This window comes from Aquarana catesbeiana, linkage group LG01 (assembly GCF_042186555.1).
Source record: "Aquarana catesbeiana isolate 2022-GZ linkage group LG01, ASM4218655v1, whole genome shotgun sequence".
Lineage (NCBI taxonomy): Eukaryota > Metazoa > Chordata > Amphibia > Anura > Ranidae > Aquarana > Aquarana catesbeiana.
In genome coordinates, this window is record NC_133324.1 from 665838563 (window position 1) to 665862671 (window position 24109).

Here is a 24109-nt window from a genome sequence, read left to right on the forward strand (position 1 = left end):
TTAAAAATTTACACCCTTAGAAGTCCAGAAGGCGGTGATTGGTTTTCGGGGCCCCGAACGTGAGTAGGCTCCCAAAAAGTCCCACACATGTGGTATCCCCGTACTCAGGAGAAGCAGCAGAATGCATTATGGGGTGTAATTCCACATATGCCCATGGCTTGTGTGAGCAATATATCATTTAGTGACAACTGTGCAAAAAAAAAAAAAGTTTGTCATTTTCCAGCAACTTGTAGCAAAATATAAAATATTCCATGGACACAACATGCCTCTCAGCAAATAGCTTGGGGTGTCTACTTTCCAAAATGGGGTCATTTGGGGGGGGGGGGGGTTGTGCCATCATGGCATTTTATGGCCTTCAAAACTGTGATAGGTAGTGAGGAGTGAAATAAAAAATTTACGCCCTTAGAAATCCTGCACCCCAAACTCGCTCATCCATGTCTTTATGGACCTTGTTTGTGCACTGCACGCCTGGCCTTCTCGACCACATCAGTGCCTGACCTTACAAATGCGCTTTTGGAAGAATGGTCAAACATTCCCACAGACACTGCTAAACCTTGTGGACAGCCTTCCAAAAAAATTGTAGCTGGTATAGCTGCAAAGGGTGGGCCAACTCAATATTGAACCCTACCAACTAAGACTGGGATGCCATTAAAGCACATGTGCATATAAAGGCAGGCCTCAAAATACTTTTGGTAATATAGTGTATGTTCCATATTCTAAACAAATGTAATTATGTTTTAAACATGCTGTACCCTTCATTTATATACCCCTGAAGGAGCGATTGGTCTCTGAAATGTGTTGGATGTTCCTGCGCACAAGTCTTCAAGTCAGAAGATAGTGTTAACCAGGGATGGGTATTTATATGGTTGTAGTGTATTGCAATATGTAGGTTTAAAAATCAGCTGTGTTACTGTTTTTATAAGGACTTTATTGGTTTTGTTACTAAATACTGACATGTATGGCTTTTAATACAATGTGTTAATCTTGCCTATAAAATCCCAAATTGGGAAATAGATGGTTCTTAGATTGAGAGAATGCCGTCCTTCCCAAAATTGTATATATAGTACAAGGCCTTGGTGTTCTTAGATGTTTTCCATAATGTTATTTCTCAAATTCCTAAAAAAGTAAAGACTAAAAAACTACACAGAAAAACACTGGAACCATCACTGAAAGCTACAACAGTTTGGGAGCATCTAGCTAAATAAAAACAAACATACAAACCCTTGGGGAACAAGCACATGTTTTCTTTTATGCGACTGCTTTCAAGCCAAAGAACCGAGGACGAGAGACCGTTTGTAGAGAAATCATGGCTTTCTGTAAGAGTACATGTGGCAGATACACAGCAATCAATGGTTAGAATGTAATGAGGAATGACCATACGTCATATCAGTCCTTATTGTATCTTATGCAGACCATTCCCTTATTGAGTCCACAAATACTCTGACCTGAGAATGAAAGGAAGACACAGAAGACAATTCCACAAGTGGAAGTCTTGTGTACAATGCCAGCACCTTAAAAAATGTGAGGTTTAAATAAATAAATAAATAAAAAATAAGACAGGTCACAAAGGAGATTTTCTGACACGTATCCAAGATCCTATACAATCTAGGATCTCCAACCTCACAACATCATCTCTGCAAAATGCATACCGTACGCCAACACCAAAAATATTACCCTTGGCGCAACTGTACATTGTTGTTCATTTCTATTATATATTTGCATTGAGCGGAAAAAAAAATTAAAGTTTAAAGTTTAAAGGGCCAAGGTCTCACCTTAATGTATGGATGATCGTTACATGTTGTCCCCCACTGTCTAGCACAACGTTCCTCTTTTCTGTGCTCATAGAACTCAGGATGGCGTAATATAGCCACTCTTCTGCTTTCATATACCAAGGCAAACGCTGTGCAGCCATCAAGCCTTTGCTTGTCCTCATTGGTAGCCGTCAGCACAATCGGTACAGATAAATTGATGACACCCCCTGTGAAAATGTAATATATTACTAATGGGATTTCAGGATGACAAACTCCAGAAAAAAATATACTTCAGTAGCAATATTATTTTGCACAGACCATATAAAGATATAAGAAATACATTTGCCCAATACGATGGAGAAAATTGAGTACTGTCCGTGATACTTTTTTTATTTGCACTAACATACAATTTTTCAGGACAAGCTTTCGGGGTATGTCCCCTTCTTCAAGGTCCAAGCAGTACTGATTCACAAATTTTTAAGCAGAATGTTAAAGAAGAAGAAAAAAAAAAAAAAAGAGAAAACCAAACACATACAAATCAATGGTAATAAAGATAGCAGCAGAGTTAGTGAGATAAGACAGAGGGAGAGCTATAGACTGGAGGAGGGGGGATGCTAGTCACAGAGCGGTCGTAAAACTTTAGCATAATGTGTAAGGAAACCAATATCTAAATTCAGGCCATTATTCTTTGTGTCAAAAAGAAGTATCATTCTTAGTTCAAACGTTTTCCTTTCCTGGATAGTTCTGAAATTCCCTTTAAGAACTAAGACACTGAGGTCTTCTATAGTGTGGTCCGATTGTGAGAAATGATGTCCCACAGGTGTGCATAAACTGTCTTCTTTATGTTCTTTGATGGTATGTCTGTGCAAATTCATCCTCGCTTGCAACTTCTGTCCTGTTTCACCAACATAAGATCCTTTGCTGCACCTTTTGCATTGGATGAGGTACACAACATTACTGGAGGTACAGCTGTAAGATCCCATGATATTGAAGGTCCCATTAGTGTGTGTAACACTTTTGGATAGATTTATCTGGTTGCATAGTTTGCAGCATTTTTTATTGCAGGGTTTGCTACCATTATTTGTGACTTCATAATCAGAGTGAAGTTTCCTGCTGATTAGTTTGTGTCTGAGGTTGGGTGGTTGTCTGAAAGCCAATAATGGGGGTTGTTGGAATATTCCTTTCAGAGTTTCATCCTCTGTTATAATGGGTTGTAAATCTTTGATTATCTTTTTGATCCCTTCAAGTGCTGGGTTGTATGTGGTGACTAGAGGTACTCGGTTATTTGTTTTTTTCTCTGTGTATTGGAGGAGATTTTCTCTTCGGGTTTTCAAGGCTGTGTTTATGCTGTTGTTGATGGTTTTGTCTTTGTAACCTTTCTTATGGAAGGAGTCTGCCAGTGTTCTGAGATGTTTATCTCTGTCTTCTGGGTCTGAACAAATTCAGTGGTATCTGATGGCCTGGCTGTGTATGATGGCCCGTTTGGTGTGTTGGGGGTGAAAACTGGAACTATGAAGATAGCTGCATTGGTCAGTCGGTTTTCTGTATATCGACGTGTGTAGCTGGTCATCCCTGATGTATACTGTAGTGTCCAGGAAGTTGACATGTGTGTTCGAATAGTCCATTTTTAGTTTGATAGATGGGTGAAAAGTGTTGATCAATGAGAAGAATTGGTTTAGATTTTCTTCACCTTCAGTCCATATCATGAATATATCATCAATATAGCGATAATATCTGTATGGCTTTTGTTGTATGCTGTTCAGAAATTTGTCCTCCAGGTCAGCCATAAATAAATTTGCATATTGGGGTGCCATTTTGCTTCCCATAGCAATACCCATACACTGGAGATAGAGGTCATTATTGAAAGTGAAGTAGTTGTGTGTAAGAATGAATTCAATGAGCCGTGTCACATCCTCAGCAGTGTATTTGTGGTCTGGTGAGGATGATAAGAATCTGTGACATGCCGCCAACCCATCCTTGTGAGGGATGTTACTGTACAGAGATTCTACATCCATAGTGACTAGAAGTGTATTAGGTGGTAGTTGTTGTATATTGTTAAGCTTGTTCAGAAAATCAGTGGTGTCTTGCAGGAAACTTGCAGTGTTCATGACTAAAGGTTTTAACATGTTTTCTACAAGGCCTGAGATATGTTCGGTAAGTGTATTCATACCTGTTATAATGGGTCTGCCTGGATTTCCTGGCTTGTGGATCTTGGGCAGCATGTAGAAGTCTCCAATTTCTGGATTATCCGGAATCGCATTGATGAGTTCTGAATGTAGGTGGCTTGGCATTGTCACAATGAGACCTTTTAATTGCTGAGTAAAATCCTGGGTCGGATTATAATCCAGTTTTTTTGTAGTAAGTAGTATTTGCCAGCTGCCTCTGGCCCTCTTGTATATATTTGTCTGTATCCATCACAACGACTGCTCCCCCTTTATCTGCTGGTTTGATGGTTATGGCCTGATTATTGCGCAGATCATGTACAGCTCTTCGCTCCAGTGGTGGAAGGTTGTATAATATTTTCTTTTGCTGGGTGGATATCAGGGATGTAACTCGAAGCCTGAAGCTGTCAATATAGGTATCCAGTTTGGGGTTGCGTCCTTGTGGAGGTGTGAAGTTGCTGTTCTTTTTCCTTTTGTAATCTCCTATTGTCCTAGGATTCCTTTCCTTACTGTCAAAGTATTCTTTGAGCCTTAGTCTCCTAAAGAATTCCTCCATATCTGACAATACCTGTAATTTATCCAATTTGGTGGTTGGGCAGAATGTGAGGCCTTTGGAGAGGACTGTTGTTTCTGGTGTAGTAAGTTGATGATTTGACAAATTTATGATTCCGAGTTCCTCTGTTATATCCACATTTTCTGTAAAGTCAGCATTTACACAAGGGATACCTTGGGATTCTGGATTGGCTTCCAAGTTGCTGATAGGAGTTATAGAAGTTGTGTTTGTTTTGTGTTGTTTAGGTTGTATCCAAAAGGTCTGCTCTTGGTGTAGCTTTTGGAGTTTTTTTTGCTTCCTGTTCATGGCAAGTTTTTGCAGTTGTCTTTGTAAGGTTTCAATTTCATTCTTAATTTGGTTGATGCTTGTGGGGTCCAATGGTGTTGAGGTTTCAAACACCAACTGCTTTTGTTTCCGGATTGTTTCCCTTTTACCATAGAGTTTATGAATGAGGTTGTTCCTTAGCCTTTCGCTGGTACGTCTGCAGAGTCCTTCTGTATAAGGAGAGTTCAGTGTATTTGCACAAGGATTTTTAATCCGGAGACCCTGTGGTATGAGATTCCTCTTTTTGCATCTTGAGAGAAAAGAGGAATCTCATACCACAGGGTCTCCGGATTAAAAATCCTTGTGCAAATACACTGTACTCTCCTTATGCAGAAGGACTCTGCAGACGTACCAGCGAAAGGTTAAGGAACAACCTCCTTCATAAACTCTATGGTAAAAGGGAAACAATCCGGAAACAAAAGCAGTTGGTGTTTGAAACCTCAACACCATTGGACCCCACAAGCATCAACCAAATTAAGAATGAAATTGAAACCTTACAAAGACAACTGCAAAAACTTGCCATGAACAGGAAGCAAAAAAAACTCCAAAAGCTACACCAAGAGCAGACCTTTTGGATACAACCTAAACAACACAAAACAAACACAACTTCTATAACTCCTGCTATCAGCAACTTGGAAGCCAATCCAGAATCCCAAGGTATCCCTTGTGTAAATGCTGACTTTACAGAAAATGTGGATATAACAGAGGAACTTGGAATCATAAATTTGTCAAATCATCAACTTACTACACCAGAAACAACAGTCCTCTCCAAAGGCCTCACATTCTGCCCAACCACCAAATTGGATAAATTACAGGTATGGTCAGATATGGAGGAATTCTTTAGGAGACTAAGGCTCAAAGAATACTTTGACAGTAAGGAAAGGAATCCTAGGACAATAGGAGATTACAAAAGGAAAAAGAACAGCAACTTCACACCTCCACAAGGACGCAACCCCAAACTGGATACCTATATTGACAGCTTCAGGCTGCGAGTTACATTCCTGATATCCACCCAGCAAAAGAAAATATTATACAACCTTTCACCACTGGAGCGAAGAGCTGTACATGATCTGCGCAATAATCAGGCCATAACCATCAAACCAGCAGATAAAGGGGGAGCAGTCGTTGTGATGGATACAGATATATACAAGAGGGCCAGAGGCAGCAGGCAAATACTACTTACTACAAAAAACTGGATTATAATCCGACCCAGGATTTTACTCAGCAATTAAAAGGTCTCATTGCAACAATACCAAGCCACCTACATTCAGAACTCATCAATGCGATTCCGGATAATCCAGAAATTGGAGACTTCTATATGCTGCCCAAGATCCACAAGCCAGGAAATCCAGGCAGACCCATTATAACAGGTATGAATACACTTACCGAACATATCTCAGGCCTTGTAGAAAACATGTTAAAACTTTTAGTCATGAACACTGCAAGTTTCCTGCAAGACACCACTGATTTTCTGAACAAGCTTAACAATATACAACAATTACCACCTAATACACTTCTAGTCACTATGGATGTAGAATCCCTGTACAGTAACATCCCTCACAAGGATGGGTTGGCGGCATGTCACAGATTCTTATCATCCTCACCAGACCACAAATACACTGCTGAGGATGTGACACGGCTCATTGAATTCATTCTTACACACAACTACTTCACTTTCAATAATGACATCTATCTCCAGTGTATGGGTACTGCTATGGGAAGCAAAATGGCACCCCAATATGCAAATTTATTTATGGCTGACCTGGAGGACAAATTTCTGAACAGCATACAACAAAAGCCATACAGATATTATCGCTATATTGATGATATATTCATGATATGGACTGAAGGTGAAGAAAATCTAAACCAATTCTTCTCATTGATCAACACTTTTCACCCATCTATCAAACTAAAAATGGACTATTCGAACACACATATCAACTTCCTGGACACCACAGTATACATCAGGGATGACAAGCTACACACGTCGATATACAGAAAACCGACTGACCGATGCAGCTATCTTCATAGTTCCAGTTTTCGCCCCCAACACACCAAACGGGCCATCATACACAGCCAGGCCATCAGATACCACCGAATTTGTTCAGACCCAGAAGACAGAGATAAACATCTCAGAACACTGGCAGACTCCTTCCATAAGAAAGGTTACAAAGACAAAACCATCAACAACAGCATAAACACAGCCTTGAAAACCCGAAGAGAAAATCTCCTCCAATACACAGAGAAAAAAACAAATAACCGAGTACCTCTAGTCACCACATACAACCCAGCACTTGAAGGGATCAAAAAGATAATCAAAGATTTACAACCCATTATAACAGAGGATGAAACTCTGAAAGGTATATTCCAACAACCCACATTATTGGCTTTCAGACAACCACCCAACCTCAGACACAAACTAATCAGCAGGAAACTTCACTCTGATTATGAAGTCACAAATAATGGTAGCAAACCCTGCAATAAAAAACGCTGCAAACTATGCAACCAGATAAATCTATCCAAAAGTGTTACACACACTAATGGGACCTTCAATATCATGGGATCTTACAGCTGTACCTCAAGTAATGTTGTGTACCTCATCCAATGCAAAAGGTGCAGCAAAGGATCTTATGTTGGTGAAACAGGACAGAAGTTGCGAGCGAGGATGAATTTGCACAGACATACCATCAAAGAACATAAAGAAGACAGTTTATGCACACCTGTGGGACATCATTTCTCACAATCGGACCACACTATAGAAGACCTCAATGTCTTAGTTCTTAAAGGGAATTTCAGAACTATCCAGGAAAGGAAAACGTTTGAACTAAGAATGATACTTCTTTTTGACACAAAGAATAATGGCCTGAATTTAGATATTGGTTTCCTTACACATTATGCTAAAGTTTTACGACCGCTCTGTGACTAGCATCCCCCCTCCTCCAGTCTATAGCTCTCCCTCTGTCTTATCTCACTATTTCTGCTGCTATCTTTATTACCATTGATTTGTATGTGTTTGGTTTTCTCTTTTTTTTTTCTTCTTCTTTAACATTCTGCTTAAAAATTTGTGAATCAGTACTGCTTGGACCTTAAAGAAGGGGACATACCCCGAAAGCTTGTCCTGAAAAATTGTATGTTAGTGCAAATAAAAAAAGTATCACGGACAGTACTCAATTTTCTCTGTCACAATTGCACTAATACGGCTACAATCAAACCCAATACGATGGAAATGCAATAAACAAATGCAACTCAAATATTCTAAATAAATGCCAATTTATAACACTCTCCGTGCGCTCTAGGGCGAGAATCATTATTATTACCCTTTAACATGACCTTGTGCTTTTTCACTTGCAGAACAAAGTAACAAACTGGCTTTAATGGGGCCTCCACCAGCAGCACATGCTTGCCTTTCCTTCACTCCCTCTTTACTGTTGCGTGGGAAGAAAAACACCAAGTACAGTACACTAGCCTTCTTCCTGGCAGCAGTAAAGCTTAAATCAGACACCCAGTGCTGTCACATAGGGGTAAGGAGGGAGTGCTCAGCCCTTTGTAAGATTTACATTTTACATTTCCTGACCTGAAGTTTACACTAGGCTTCCACTCTTTGCTTCTACCAGGAGAAACATAGATAGTAACGTTTTGAATTTTCCTCCAACTAGCAGGAGGAAAGCTAAAAACTAATCTTAGAAAGTATTATTTTTACCAAAAGAGTAGCTGATGCTTGGAACAGACTTTAGCAGCGGTAGTCAGTCAACAGTAGATTCGGACATGCCTGGGACAAATGTTGATCTATACTCAGACAAAAAAAAGTCATAGTCGCCCCTGGCTTTTCAGCCCCCACACCCCAAACAGTGTCCCCAGGGGGCACCGCTGAGTGCTCGCTCCCAACCTGCTGCTTAATGCATCCATAAGACACACAGCCGCAGCTCGCCCCCCCCCCCCCCCCCGGCTCTCTCCTTATTGGCTGTGATGACAGCAGTTGGAGCCAGTGGGGGCCCACTACTGTCTCAGCCAATAAGGAGACGGAGTTCTGGGACAGCCGAGTCTCTCGTGCACATCGCTGGATCAAGATGGGGCTCAGGTGAGTATTAGGGGGGCTGTGGGGGGAGCAGCACACAGGTCTTTTTACCTTTATGCATAGAATGCATGAGCCTTCAGCCTTTACAACCACTTTTAACCACTTCCCGCCCGCCCTATAGCGGATTGACGTCCGGGAAGTGGTTGTGTTATCCTGACTGGACGTCATATGACGTCCAGCAGGATAACATGCCGCAGCGCGCCCCCGTGGGCGCGCATCGCGGCGATCGGTGGAGCGGTGTGTCAGTCTGACACACCGCTACACTGATCTTGGTAAAAAGCCTCCGGCGGAGGCTCTTTACCACGTGATCAGCCTTGTCCAATCACGGCTCATCACGCTGTCAATAGGAAGAGCCGTTGATCGGCTCTTCTTCACTCGCGTCTGACAGACGCGAGTAGAGGAGAGCCGATCGGCGGCTCTCCTGGCAGGGGGGTCTGCGCTGATTGTTTATCAGTGCAGCCCCCCCGCAGATCACCACACTGGACCACCAGGGATCGTCACTAGGACCACCAGGGAGAGGGGCAACATGTGGATGGCCAGGTATGTACCCCATGGCCATCCACATGTGCCCAGTGTGCCAATCAGTGCCCACAAATGGGCACTGATTGGCACAATTATGTTGCAGTGATGCCCAGCAATGCCACCCTTAGGGGCATCACTGCAAACAAGCAATGCCATCAGTGCCACCCATCAGTGTCCATTCATGCCACCTGTCAGTGTCCATCCATGCCCATCTATCAGTGCCCATCTGTGCCAACTATCAGTGCCACCCATAAGTAACCATCAATGCCACCTACGAGTGCCCATCAATGCCACCTATGAGTGCCCATCAGTGCCGCCTATAAGTGCCCATCCGTGCCACCTATGAGTGCCCATCAGTGCCGCATACCAGTGCCACCTATGAGTGCCCATCAGTGCCGCCTATCAGTGCCCATCATCAGTGCCCGTCAGTGCCACCTCATCAGTGCCACCTCACCGGTGCCACCTCATCGGTGCCCATCAGTGCCGCCGTATCAGTGCCCATCAGTGCAGCCATATCAGTGCCCGTCATTGAAGAAGAAAACGTACTTATTTACAAAAAGTTTTAACAGAAACAAAGAAAAACTTGTTTTTTTTCAAAATTTTCGGTCTTTTTTTATTTGTTGCGCAAAAAATAAAAACCGCAGAGGTGATCAAATACCACCAAAAGAAAGCTCTATTTGTGGGAACAAAATGATAAAAAATTTGTTTGGGTACAGTGTAGCATGACCGCGCAATTGTCATTCAAAGTGCAACAGCGCTGAAAGCTGAAAATTGGTCTGGGCGGGAAGGTGTCTAAGTGCCTGGTATTGAAGTGGTTAAGTAACATTAAGGCTGCAGTCACACCTGAGCGTTTTGTTTTCAGGCAGAAAGCGCGTGTTTTTACCGTAATTTTGCCACGATATTTACCTTGTTTTTGCTGCGATTTTGTAAAGGTCAAAAGGTCACCAATGTAAAAAGCAGAAAAATGCCTGTAATCTGCCTTAAAAGAAGCTCATGTACTTTTTTGAGCTTCAGGCGTTTTTTCTTCAAGTGACAAAACTCTCAGATGTGAACAGGTGCCATCAAAATGAATGGAATTTTGTTTTTTGGGCGTTTTTCAGGCGTTTTACGAGCTGAAAACACTCAGGTGTGAATGCAGCCTTAAGGCTAATTTTGTTTTCCTTTAAAATAAAAAAACATTGTATACTTGTTATTGCACAGAACAGCCCCACTCCTTTTCTGGGTTCCCCGTCAGTGCTCTGGGCTCCTCCTCTTTGGTGAGTTCCCCACAGGAAGCTGCTTCCCAAAGGGGCACCATGTGGGTTCATTCCTGAGCCACCTTGTCTGCATCCATTGACACAGACAAGCCGGCTCGGTCCCACCCTCTTGTCACAGAATTTGATTAAGAGCAAATTAAGCAAATGGCTCCCGCTGCTATGAATCTGTGCAGTGAGGAGGGACAGAGCCAGGAGAGCCGCTGCTCTCATGCACAGCACTGGATTGCTAATGGGCTCAAGGGGGGTGGGTGGGGGGACACATGCAGCTAGTTGCCATAAACCCGGTATCATCTTCAGCGGGCGGTCCGCTTTCAGATAAACATGGTCTCTGAGGCGGATTCACCGCAAGATCACTTATCAGCGGCGGGAGAGGCCACCCCCTCCTACCATGCTCCAGTGCCCTCTGACGCTTACTGGAGCCGCCGGTAGTGGTGGCGGCGATCAGGTTCTTCTCCCTGTTAGGCATGGAGACGAGTGAGGGGAAAATGGCCTCTACACGTCTCCATATCATTGCAGGGTGGAAGTGACGTCAAAACGTAACTTACACCCATAGCTCTTAAAGGGATATTGTTTTTTTTTTTTCAAATGACATTTAATTATTTATTTTTTATTGCATTATAGTGTAAATATGAGATCTGAGGTCTTTTTGACCCCAGATCTCATATTTAAGAAGTCCTGTCATGCTTTTTTTCTATTACAAGGGATGTTTACATTCCTTGTAATAGGAATAAAAGTGATTTTTTTTTTTTTAAAAGAACAGTTTAAAAATAAAAAATAAAATAAATAGGAAAAATTTTTTTTTTTTTTTAAATGTGCCCCGTCCCGCCGAACTTGAGTGCAGAAGAGAACACATACGTGAGTAGCACCCGCATATGAAAACGGTGTTCAAATCACACACGTGAGGTATCGCCGCGATCGGTAGAGCGAGAGTAATAATTCTAGCCCTAGACCTCCTCCAACTCAAAACATGCACCTGCAGAATTTTTTAAACGTCGCCTATGGAGGTTTTTAAGGGTAAAATGTTGTCGCCATTCCACAAGCGGGCGCAATTTTGAAGCGTGACATGTTGGGTATCAATTACTCGCTGTAACATTATCTTTCGCAATATTAAAAAAAAAATGGGCTAACTTTACTGTTGTCTTATTTTTTAATTAAAAAAAGTATATTTTTCCCAAAACAAAGTGCGCTTGAAAGACCACTGCACAGATACGGTGTGACAGAAATTATTGCAACGGCCGCCATTTTATTCTCTAGGGTGTTAGAAAAAAATATATATAATATTTGGGGGTTCAAAGTAATTTTCTAGCAAAAAAAATACTGTTTTTAACTTGTAAACACCAAATCTCAGAAAGAGGCTCGGTCATTAAGTGCTTAATGGTAGGTTTATTTTAACAGTGAGAGACACAATAACAAAAGAATCCAAAAAAGCATTTAAAAAAAAAGTTATACATTGATTTGCATTTTAATGAGTGAAATAAGCATTTGACCCCTTCGCAAAACATGACTTAGTACTTGGTGGTAAAACTCTTGTCGACAATCGCAGAGGTCAGACATTTCTTGTAGTTGGCCACCAGGTTTGCACACATCTCAGGAGGGATTTTGTCCCACTCCTCTTTGCAGATCCTCTCCAAGTCATTAAGGTTGAGGCTGATGTTTTGTAACTCGAACCTTCAGCTCCCTCCACCTATTTTTTATGGGATTAAGGTCTGGAGACTGGCTAAGCCATTCCAGGGCCTTAATGTGCTTCTCCGTAAGCCACTCCTTTGTTGCCTTGGCTGTGTGTTTTGGGTCATTGTCATGCTGGAATACCCATCTATGACCCATTTTAAATGCCTTGGCTGAGGGAAGGAGGTTCTCACCCAAGATTTGGTGGTACATGGCCCCGTCCATCGTCCCTTTGATGCGGTGAAGTTGTCCTGTCCCCTTAGCATTAAAACACCCCCAAAGCATGATGTTTCCACCTCCATGTTTGATGGTGGGGATGGTGCTCTTGGGGTCTTGGCAGCATTCCTCCTCCTCCAAACACAGCGAGTTGAGTTTATGCCAAAGAGCTCGGTTTTGGTCTCATCTGACCACAACACTTTCACCCAGTTCTCTTCTGAATCATTCAGATGTTCATTAGCAAACTTCAGACGGGCCTGTACATGTGGTTTCTTGAGCAGGGGGACCTTGCGGCCACTGCATGATTTCAGTCCTTCACAACAAAGTGTGTTATGAATTGTTTTCTTGGTGACTATGGTCCCAGCTGCCTTGAGATCATTGACAAGATTCTCCTGAGTAGTTTTGGGCTGATTCCTCACCGTTCTCATGATCATTGAAACTCCACGAGGTGAGATCTTGCATGGAGCCCCAGACCGTATGAGATTGACAATTTTGTGCTTCTCCCATTTGCAAATAAATGCACCAACTGTTGTCACCCTCTCACCAAGCTGCTTGGAGATTGTCTTGTAGCCTATTCCAGCCTTGTATAGGTCTACAATCTTGTCCCTGACATCCTTGAACAGCTCTTTGGTCTTAGCCATGGTGGAGCGATTGGAATCTGATTGATTGCTTCTGTGGACAGGTGCCTTTTATAGAGGCAACAAGCTGAGATTAGACGCACTCCCTTTAAGAGAGTGCTCCTAATCTCAGCACGCTACCTGTAGAGATGACACCTGGGAGTCAGAAATCTTGCTGATTGATAGGGGATCAAATACTTATTTCACGCATTAAAATGCAAATCAAATTATAACTTTTTTTAAATGAGTTTTTCTGGATATTTTGTTCTCACTCTCTCTGACACTGTTTAAATAAATCTACCATTAAATTATAGACTAAACCTTTGTCAGTGGGCAAACGTACAAAATCAGCAGGGGATCAAATACTTTTTCCCCTCATGCATTAGAATGCATTAAGGTAAAAAAACCTAAGGCTTCAACAACCACTTTAAAAAAATATATTTATAAATATAAATAATAATAAAAAGGGGCAGACTTTGTGGACCAATTGGTCGTTTTTCTGCTTCATTTGCACAAAATATTTTGCATTACAATTAGCAAAGCAAAAATCATGAAAAAAACTGCTGACAATTAAATAAGTCTTCTAATATAAAACCAACCATACAAAAGAGGGGATTGCTGGACAGATGTTTTAAGAACTTACCCTATAGCCAAAGTAAGAAAAAAAAAAAAAAAAAGACAAGAGAACATGGAAATGTTTTGCTTCTTTGGGAAACCACATCTTAAACTATTACTGTATTTGAATTCAAATACTGAACTACTCTGTTTATAATGGTAATTCAGAATAGTTAAGAGAAATCTGGAAAGCTGAATCACACGCACAAGGAACTCTCTATAAAGTTCATTGTTATGTGAAAAAATAAGAGATTACTAGATAAATGCAAATATGCATTTCATCTGAATTGCTCATTCTGTCTGTATTTCTTTTTAGAATGTGGATTTTTTTATTGAATTAGGTTAGGTTTGTTAAAATTTCAGGACTTTGAAAACAAAACTAATTTCATTACGTTGCTTTGCTGTACCTCTTTTCTGCACATTTAGGTTTCAAAAGTATGGCGTAGCTTTGAAATACTACACAAAAAGCACGGCATCTCATGGCACACATCCTAGTTTGCTCTAAAATAGTTTTACAATAGTTTGCCCATAGAGAGTACACCTGAAGAGTATAGGGCTTTGCTGTGTCTAAATATCTATAAAGTTCTTGCACGAGGGAGCCAGAGCCTGTGCAAAATCAATTCCAGGCATATTTCCCATCCCAAAAGATCAAATGATGAGTACAGCCACCCGTTGACATGAATGACTGTGCATGGCTGTACAGGAGTATAGCGCACAACTGTATGCAAAAAGTAGAACATTTTTGCATACATCTGTACAAATTGATGTTGCTCCTAGAGGAATAAATATACAACCCCTGGCAAAAATGATGGAATCACCAGTCCCTGAGGATGTTCCTTTAGTTGTTTATTGTTGTAGAAAAAAAGCAGATCACAGACATGGCCAAAAACTAAAGGCATTCCAAATGGCAACTTTCTGGCTTTAAGAAACACTAAAAGAAATCAAGAAAAATAATTGTGGTGGCCAGTAACAGTTAGATTTATAGAACAAGCACAGGTAATAAATTATGGAATTACTCAATTCTGAGGAAAAAATTATGGAATCACCCTGTAAATTTTCATTACAAACGCTAACACCTGCATCAGATTAAATCTGCTTGTTAGTATGTAGGTAAAAAGGAGTGATCACACCTTGGAGAGCTGTTGCAACAAGTGGACTGACATGAAGCATGGCTCCAACACCAGAGATGTCAATTGAAAGAAAGGAGAGGATTATCAAACTCCTTAAAGAGGATAAATCATCACGCAGTGTTGCACAAGATGTTGGTTGTTCACAGTCGGCTGTGTCTAAAACATGGACCAAATACAAACAACATGGGAAGGTGGTTAAAGGCAAGCATACTGGTAGACCAAGTAAGACATCAATGCATCAAGACAGAAAACTTAAAGCAATATGCCTTGAAAACAGAAAATGTACAACAAAACAAATGGGGAACAAATGGGAGGAAACTGGAGTCAACATCTGTGACCGAACTGTAAGAAACCACCTAAAGGAAATGGGATTTACATACAGAAAAGCTAAAAGAAAGCCATCTCTAACACCTAAACACAAAAAAACAAGGTTACAATGGGCTAAGAAACGGCAATCGTGGACTGTGGATGATTGGATGAAAGTCATATTCAGTGATGAATCTCGAATCTGCATTGGGCAAGGTGATGATGCTAGAACTTTTGTTTGGTGCCGTTCCAATGAGATTTATGCAGACGACTGTCTGAAGAAAACATGCAAATTTTCACAGTCAATTATGATATGGGGCTGCATGTCAGGTAAAGGCACTGGGGAGATGGCTGTCATTAAATCTTCAATAAATGCACAGGTTTACATTGAAATTTTGGACACTTTTCTTATCCCATCTATTGAAAGGATGTTTGGGGATGATGAAATCATTTATCAAGATGATAACGCATCTTGCCATAGAGCAAAAACTGTGAAAAAATTCCTTAAAGAAAGACACATAAGGTCAATGTCATGGCCTGCAAAAGTCCGGATCTCAATCCAATTGAAAATCTGTGGTGGAAGTTAAAGAAAATGGTCCATGACAAGGCTCCAACCTGCAAAGATGATTTGGCAACAGCAATCAGAGAAGGCTGGAGCCAGATTGATGAAGAGTACTGTTTATCACTCATTAAGTCAATGCCTCAGAGACTGCAAGCAGTTATAAAAGCCAGAGGTGGTGCAACAAAGTACTAGTGATGTGTTGGAGTGTTATTTTGTTTGTTTTTCATGATTCCATAATTTTTTCCTCAGAGTTGGGTGATTCCATAATTTATTCCCTGTGCTTGTTCTATAAATCTTATGCCCCGTACACACGGTCGGACATTGATCGGACATTCCGACAACAAAATCCTAGGATTTTTTCCAACGGATGTTGGCTCAAACTTGTCTTGCATACACACGGTCACACAAAGTTGTCGGGAAATCCGATCGTTCTGAACGCGGTGACGTAAAACACTTATGTCGGGACTCTAAACGGGGCAGTAGCCAATAGCTTTCATCTCTTTATTTATTCTGAGCATGCGTGGCACTTTGTGTGTCGGATTTGTGTACACACGATCGGAAATTCTGACAACGGATTTTGTTGTCGGAAAATTTTATAGCAAGCTCTCAAACTTTGTGTGTCGGAAAATCCGATGGAAAATGTGTGATGGAGCCTACACACGGTCGGAATTTCCGACAACAAGGTCCTATCACACATTTTCCGTCTGAAAATCCAACCGTGTGTACGGGGCATAACTGTTACTGGCCATCACAATTATTTTTCTTGATTTCTTTTAGGGTTTCTTAAAGCCAGAAAGTTGCCATTTGAAATGCCTTTAGTTTTTGGCCATGTCTGTGATCTGCTTTTTTTCTACAACAATAAACAACTGAAGGAACATCCTCAGGGACTGGTGATTCCATCATTTTTGCCAGGGGTTGTACAGTTAGGTCCATATATATTTGGACACAGGCACAATTTTAGATTTTCAGGTATTTACCAAACCATATTCAAGATATAGTTATATAATGGATATGAGCTGAAAGTGCACACTCAGGTTTAATTTGAGGTTATGTACATCCAAATCGAAGGAAGGGTTTAGGAATTACAGCTCTTAAGAATAGCCACCCCTCCCCCCTTTTTTCAAGGGACCAAAACTAATTGGACAAATACATCAAAAGCTGTTTCATGGCCAGGTGTGGGCTACTCCTTTGTTATTTCTTCATAAATTAAGCAGGTAAAAAGTCTGGAGTTGATTCTAAGTGTGGTACTTGCATTTGGAATCTATTGCTGTGAACCTACATCATGCATTTAAGGGAGCTCTCCACGCAAGTGAAACAGGCCATTGTAAGGCTTCAAAAATCATCAGAGAAATAACAGCAACATTAGGAGTGGCCAAATCAACAGTTTGGTACATTCTGAGGAGAGAACGCACTGGTGAGCTCAGCAACATAAAAAGGCCTGGACGTCCACGGAAGACAACAGTGGTGGATGATCGCAAGATCCTCTCTATGGTAAAGGAAAAACCATTCACAATGACCAGACAAGTGAAGGACACTCTCCAGGAGGTGGGCATATCATTCTCAAAGTCTACAATCAAGAGAAGACTTCACAAGAGCAAAAGGCAGAGGGTTTACCACAAGGTGAAAACCATTCATAAGCCTGAAGAATAGAAAAGCCAGATTAGACTTTGCCAAAAAACATTTAAAAAAGCCAGACCGAAAAGCATTCTTTGAATGGACGAACCTAAGAATAATCTGTACCAGAATACCGGGAAGGAAAAAAGTGTGGAGAAGGCATGGAACAGCTCATGATCCAAAGCACACAATATCATCTGTGAAACATGGTGGAGGCAGTGTGATGGCATAGGGATGCATGACTTCCAGTGGCACTGGGTCATTGGTGTTTATTGATGATGTGACGGCAAACAGAAGCAGTCAGATGAATTCTGCAGTGTTTAGAGATATACTGACAGCCCAGATTCAGCCAAATGCAGCAAAGTTGATTGGACAGTGCTTCACAGCACAGATGGACAATGTTCTAAAACACACTGCAAAAGCAAGCAAGGAGCTTTTGAAGAAAAAGAAGAGGAATATTCCGCAATGGAAAGTCAATCACCTGATCTCAACTCAATTGAGCATGCATTTCACTTGCTGAAGGCAAAACTAAAAGCAGAAAGACCCACAAACAAAGAACAACTGAAGACAGCTGCAGTTAGAGCTTGGCAAAGAATCAGAAAGGAGGAAACCCAGTCTTTGGTAATGTCCATGGGTTCCAGACTTCAGGCAGTCATTGCCAGTAAAGGATTCTCAACAATATATTATGAACATTATATTTAAGATTATATTAATTTGTTCAATTACATTTGAGCCCCTGAAAATGGGGGGACTGTGTATAAAAATGGTTTCAGTTCCTAAAATGTGTACTTGATGTTTATGTTCAACCCCTTGAATTAAATCTGAAAGTCAGCACTTTCAAATTAATTTGGATTGTTTCATTTTAATATTATTCTGGTGGCGTACAGAGCCAAAAAGTATGAAAATTGTGCCTGTGTCCAAATATATATGGACCTAACTGTATAGCCAAGTATTTGCAAGGAATGAAGGCATAAAAAGTATTCATGGCCAAGTATGTGCAAGGGTTGCATGCACAGGATATTCCTTTTTGAACACAGAGATATTCAACAACATTGCAAATCTCAGTGAAGGTTTTACGGATTAGTCCTTTGTCTAAGCAGACAGAAAAATGTACCTTAGTTGTAGATAAATATTTGTATGGGCCTCAAGAGTTTGAATACACACCAGGCTAACTCAATGTGTTGCATCAATAGCCAAGGTGAGCGATTCATGCTCACATTTAAAGTCCAGGCTTTGCCCATTACGGTGGGCATACCCCCCAAAGCAGTCTTCAAAGACTGTGTTTCACTGTGATGGGCCACAGTCCTAGACCTGTATAGCACCCTGTGGCTAACGCAACACATTGTACCAAGGTCAGCACCCCACTCAGGATTTATGATGCTGGAATGTATGTAAAGTTCAGGCTTTGCCCATCATGCTGGGCATACCCCCCCCCCCCCCCAAAAGTGGTCTTTAGGGACTTGTTTCCAATGTGATGGATGACGGCACTGGACCTGTATAGCACCCTACAGCTAACTTAACTCTTTGAACCAAGTGCCAACAGGAGCACTCCACACAGGATCCAGTACCCAAAGCAATATTACATACTGTCCCCACACAATAGGGTCTGGGTACGGTTCCCAAGGTTGCACTGACCCGGATATACTGCTTCTTTGTAGGCATTAGAAGACAGTGACTGTTGATTGAAGAATTGTAAGAAAAATAATAAATAAAAAATAATAAACTAGTGAAGCTGTTTTATCTACAAAAGACAAGAGGTCCATCACCTACATACTGTAGCACAAAACTGATGATTTAAAGGGAGGGGTAGGGCCATAGGGAAGATGCCACAGGGAGAAAGTGTCCTCACAAACTTTTCAGTGTCCAATCATTTGAAGGTACTAGCCTATAAACCATGTATAAGGTGTCTGTGTCCTGTACAATTAATCAAAACTGTTTAACTGCTTCCCAACCAGCCGCCGCAGTTTTACTGCAGCAGAATGGCACAGCTGTGCGAAACGATGTTACCTTATGTCGCTTCACCTCTTGGCCACTAGGGGCGAGCGCGTGCGCCAGGAGCTGATGCGAGTGCCTGGCAGGTGCGATAACCACCAGGCACCCGCGATCGCTCGTGACAGAGCGAGAACCAGGATCTGTGAGTAAACACACAAATCCCGGTTCTTTCGGGGAGTAGAGACAGATCGTGTGTTACTAATTAAGAACACCAATCTCTCTCTCCTCCTAGACAGTCCCATCCCCACTAAAGTTAGAACACACCTAGGGAAAACAGTTAACCCCTTGATCGCCCCCTAGTGTTAACCCCTACCCTGCCAGTGACATTTATACAGTAATCAGTGCTTTTTATAGCACTGATCGCTGTATAATTTAAAAAAAATTGGAGATATTATAGCAAAAAGTACAAAATATTGTTTTTTTCAAAATTGGCGCTCTTTGTTTATAGCGCCAAAAATAAAAACCGCAGAGATGATCAAATACCGCCAAAAGAAGCTCTATTTGTGGGAAAAAAAGGACATTAAATTTGTTTGGGTACAACGTAGCACGACCACGCAATAGTCAGTTAAAGTGATGCAGTGCTGTATCGCAAAAATGGCCTGGTCATTGAGCAGCCAAATCTTCCGGGGCTGAAGTGGCTAAAAGTCAAGTTAAGGGGAAAACATGAAAGTATGCCCCCTCCTTTGCAAAAATATACTCTTGCAGATGAGCATTATTCCACAAGAAGAAAAAAAAAAGTGAAAACAAAAATAGAGGTTTTTATGCGGCTTACATTTTTAAATTTTCAGAACGATTTTTCTAAAATCCAGCATTGCATGTATAAACCACGTCCTCTTAGATTCTTTTCTATTTTTACACGGACAATTCCACAACTGGCAAATGGATACCCACATGAACGGACAAGAGGCATTTTGTCATTTTACATGGGTATACAGATGTGCAGAGATATTAAGACCATAAATCCTGTCTCAAATAGAATATACCACTTTGCCCTGTTAACCACTTAAGGACCAGACTCGTTTTGGATTTTAGGTGTTAACATGTTTAAAACGTTTTTTTTTGCTAGAAAATTACTTAGAACCCCCAAACATTATATATTGTTTTTTTTCTAACACCCTAGAGAATAAAATGGCGGTCATTGCAATACTTTTTTTTGCACCGTATTTGCGCAGCGGTCTTATAAGCACACTTTTTTTGGAAAGAATTCACTTTTTTGAATAAAAAAATAAGACAACAGTAAAGTTAGCCCAATTTTTTTTATATTGTGAAATATAATGTTACGCCAAGTAAATTGATACCCAACATGTCACGCTTCAAAATTGCGCCCGCTCGTGGAATAGCGTCAAACTTTTACCCTTAAAAATCTCCATAGGCGACGTTTAAAAAATTCTACAGGTTGCATGTTTTGCGTTACAGAGGAGGTCTAGGGCTAGAATTATTGCTCTCGCTCTACCGGTCGTGGCGATACCTCACATGTGTGGTTTGACCACCGTTTTCATATGCGGGCGCTACTCACGTATGCGTTTGCTTCTGCGCGCGAGCTGGTCGGGACAGGGCGCTTTAAACATTTTTTTTTTTAATTATTTATTTTACTTTATTTTATTTATTTTTTTCACTGTTTAAAAAAAAAAAAAAAAATTTGGATCACTTTTTATTCCTATTACAAGGAATGTAAACATCCCTTGTAAAAGAAAAAAGCATGGCAGGTCCTCTTAAATATGAGATCTGGGGTCAAAAAGTCCTCAGATCTCATATTTAGACTAAAATGCAAAAAAAAAAGTCGTTTAAAAAAATGACACAAAAAAATTGTGCCTTTAAGAGAAGTGGGCGGAGCCGACGTAATGACGTCGCTCCGGCCGTCCTATGGTATAGAGACAGGTGGGCGCCATCTTGGCCTCATTCGTCTCTATACCGAAGCACTGACAGGTCCCAATCTCCTCCGCCGCTACCGACGGCTCCGGTAAGCGGCGGAGGGCGCGGGAGAGTGGCACCTCTCCCGCCACCGATAACGGTGATCTCGCGGCGAACCCGCCGCAGAGACCACCATTATCGTGTACAGAAACGCTGGCCACAAAGATGGATACCTCGGTTGTGGCAGCAGTTGCTGCCGTTACCGAGATATCCATCTTCAAAAAAATGACGTATATATACAGTGGCCGGTCGTTAAGTGGTTAAAAAGCAGATTCTTTGTAATCTTGTATTTTCTCCAGATCATAAAACATATGGGAAATATGGCACATATGCTTAGTATAGTTTTAATTTTAACTTTAGAGTGACTGACGGAACAGTGAACTATCCCCATAGGTGCACAACCTGTTGGTCAGAATCCAAACAATCCCACAGTAAATTTTCAAGGTCCTCAAAATTGTTACAAGTGATACACAAGGGTTCGAGTAAAATAGCACACGGATTTACAGCAAATGTTAGGGCAAAAAAATTAGCAACAAAACATATTCAGTCCATATCTGCAATACATGCAGATTTCCACATGCTCTGTAGACAAAAATAGTCCATCAGAAAATTGGGCAAGGCTTGGGATTTCAGCGCAGCAGAGGAAGAATCAGCTCAAACATCTTTCTGTAGTTGCAGAGTTTTTAAATGGATACAACATAGGGAAACATGTATGTATTGGATATATGTGCTAAATTTGATTGGTTATTTTTTTTTATTTTGATTTGCTCAGGCATACATTTTAAACCCATACTATAAAAAGGATGGGCTTCTGTAAACTATTCTGTACATAATTTTCCTCCTACACATCATACTGGAACAAAGGACACAATCATTAGTGCATTCACATATAAAGCACTTTCATGTCTTAATATACTATCATGCCTCCGAGAAAAATCCCACTGCATGTGAAATAGCAGGCTTTTGGGTCAAAGGAATGAGGGGAGGGTGCTCCTTCCTGAGACAGGCACAAGTGAGGAAGAATGAGGTGTCTGAGAACTTTTACCGAGCCAGAATAAAATCAATATGATGGTGAGCACTCAGCATCTGACCTCATTCTCTTTTACTGTAAAGTGGCTTTTACATGGATTACAATATTGTTTGATGTGACGGTACAGTCAAGAGAAACAGATGAAGCGAGGCTGGAGAAACTGGTGAGGAAAAATAGGATCTTGCCAGCTGTAAAATGAATAAAATATACCATTGGCTCTGCTTTTGCTACCTCACATAGAATAAATCCTAGTCCTGTTCAATAAATGTGTTATACATTTTAAAACATTTCATTCAGGCGTCTTATGTAGTCTGATCATTTTAGGCCTAGATAACCCTTTTTTCTACAGCATTAGCCAAGTGTGTTTTTAGAACAGAGAACAAAGCGGCCATGGGGCCTAGGAGCCAGGGGGCTTTGGGCTGCCATGTACTATTACTATTTGTGAGCTTTTAAAAGCACTGTTACAGATAGTAGTGCATACAATGTATGACTGCATACCTGAAAGAGACCACAACATTAAAGAAATTGAAAAAAAAAAAAAAAAAAAGATAAAGACAAGCTAAACAGCAACTCAGGCCCCAAATCTCAGTTTGCCTGGACTTCAGTTTTAAATGCCAACTGTACCTTTGGCACAAATTGTCCTTTAAAGCCACTTTCACCCGAATGCAGCCCACCTGGTCCAATATTAACATATGTCTGCATTCCAGTGTAGCTCTACCCCAAGCCATGCTATCTTCCGGAAGCATCCCTGCCAGGTGGTCCCCTTGATCCTGTTCAAATTTGGTGAGGTCCCATTCTTTCCTCCAGAGACAGCTGGTGGCTCTGCTTTGGAAAGAATAGGCACCACAGCATGCATACACAGGATAACAAGGTGAGGACACATTCTGAAGCAAGAGTATGTGGCTTCGGACAAGGACGCACAGTGAATTTCCCTGGATTGAAGACAAAGGTAAGCATTTCTCCAGGTGGGCTGCACTCAGAAGGGCGGGGGGAATGCTTTAATGGTCAACTTATACCAAAGGTACAACTGTCCTTTAAGCACCCTGAAAAGCTTATAAAATGTTAATGGTGTTCGGACTTTCTAAATTGTGTAACTAGTCTCTACCCCCTTAAAAAGCTGTCAGTTTGGTGGATATATTTGCAGATTTGTGGTTGGCTCCCTCTACAGCTAGCTGCAACATAGAAACCACAGGTCAGTGAGAAGGCAATCTGCCACATGCATAATGAAAGTGGTTGTCAAGGGAAGACCAGACTTGTGAGATAGGTTTACAGGAAGAAGGAATATTTTCCCAAAATGTAGCCATGTGCACAGCAGACAAGTGAAGCAGGAATATTATGCAAGGATCTCAAAGTTGATCTATAGTTAAATATTACTATAAAGCTATGTTATCAGTCTTGGTGTAATAAAAAATAAAGGGTTAATTCACCTTTACGAAAAACTGCTTATGCAGATAAGGGGTGTCTTACCTAAAAGAAACCGTGCAGCTTTGACGAAATGTTCTTACTATAGGTGTAGGCCATTTATGTAATATGCTGTAATGCTCTTAGCTCAGGATGTGTGATGAAGTGGGTTGATTAGCATTTGTGGTCAATCAAACCAGAAGTCTGAAAACAACTGGTGGTAGAAATGAATCACTACAGAGGACAACTTTGGATCGAAGGCCAGTATTGCAACAAAAGCTGTTTTTTTATTTTTCCTATTATAGGGTTATTTCTTCTTTTTTTTTTTCTTGTTGATTTTAATCTATAATTTTTCTACATATATTTACATCTTACAGATCTTTGGCCAATGGCAAAGAGCTAGCTCA

General features: G+C 41.0%; 1 protein-coding gene across 1 annotated transcript in view; it reads right to left on the bottom strand.

Annotated features, from left to right (window-relative positions):
• The window catches only part of PAPSS1 (3'-phosphoadenosine 5'-phosphosulfate synthase 1), a 201185-nt gene that overhangs the window by 54525 nt on the left and 122551 nt on the right, over positions 1 to 24109 (bottom strand). Inside the window, exon 8 of the mRNA XM_073602039.1 lies at positions 1773 to 1978. Coding sequence (XP_073458140.1) covers positions 1773 to 1978 — 206 coding nt within the window. The remainder of the gene's footprint in view (positions 1 to 1772; positions 1979 to 24109) is intronic.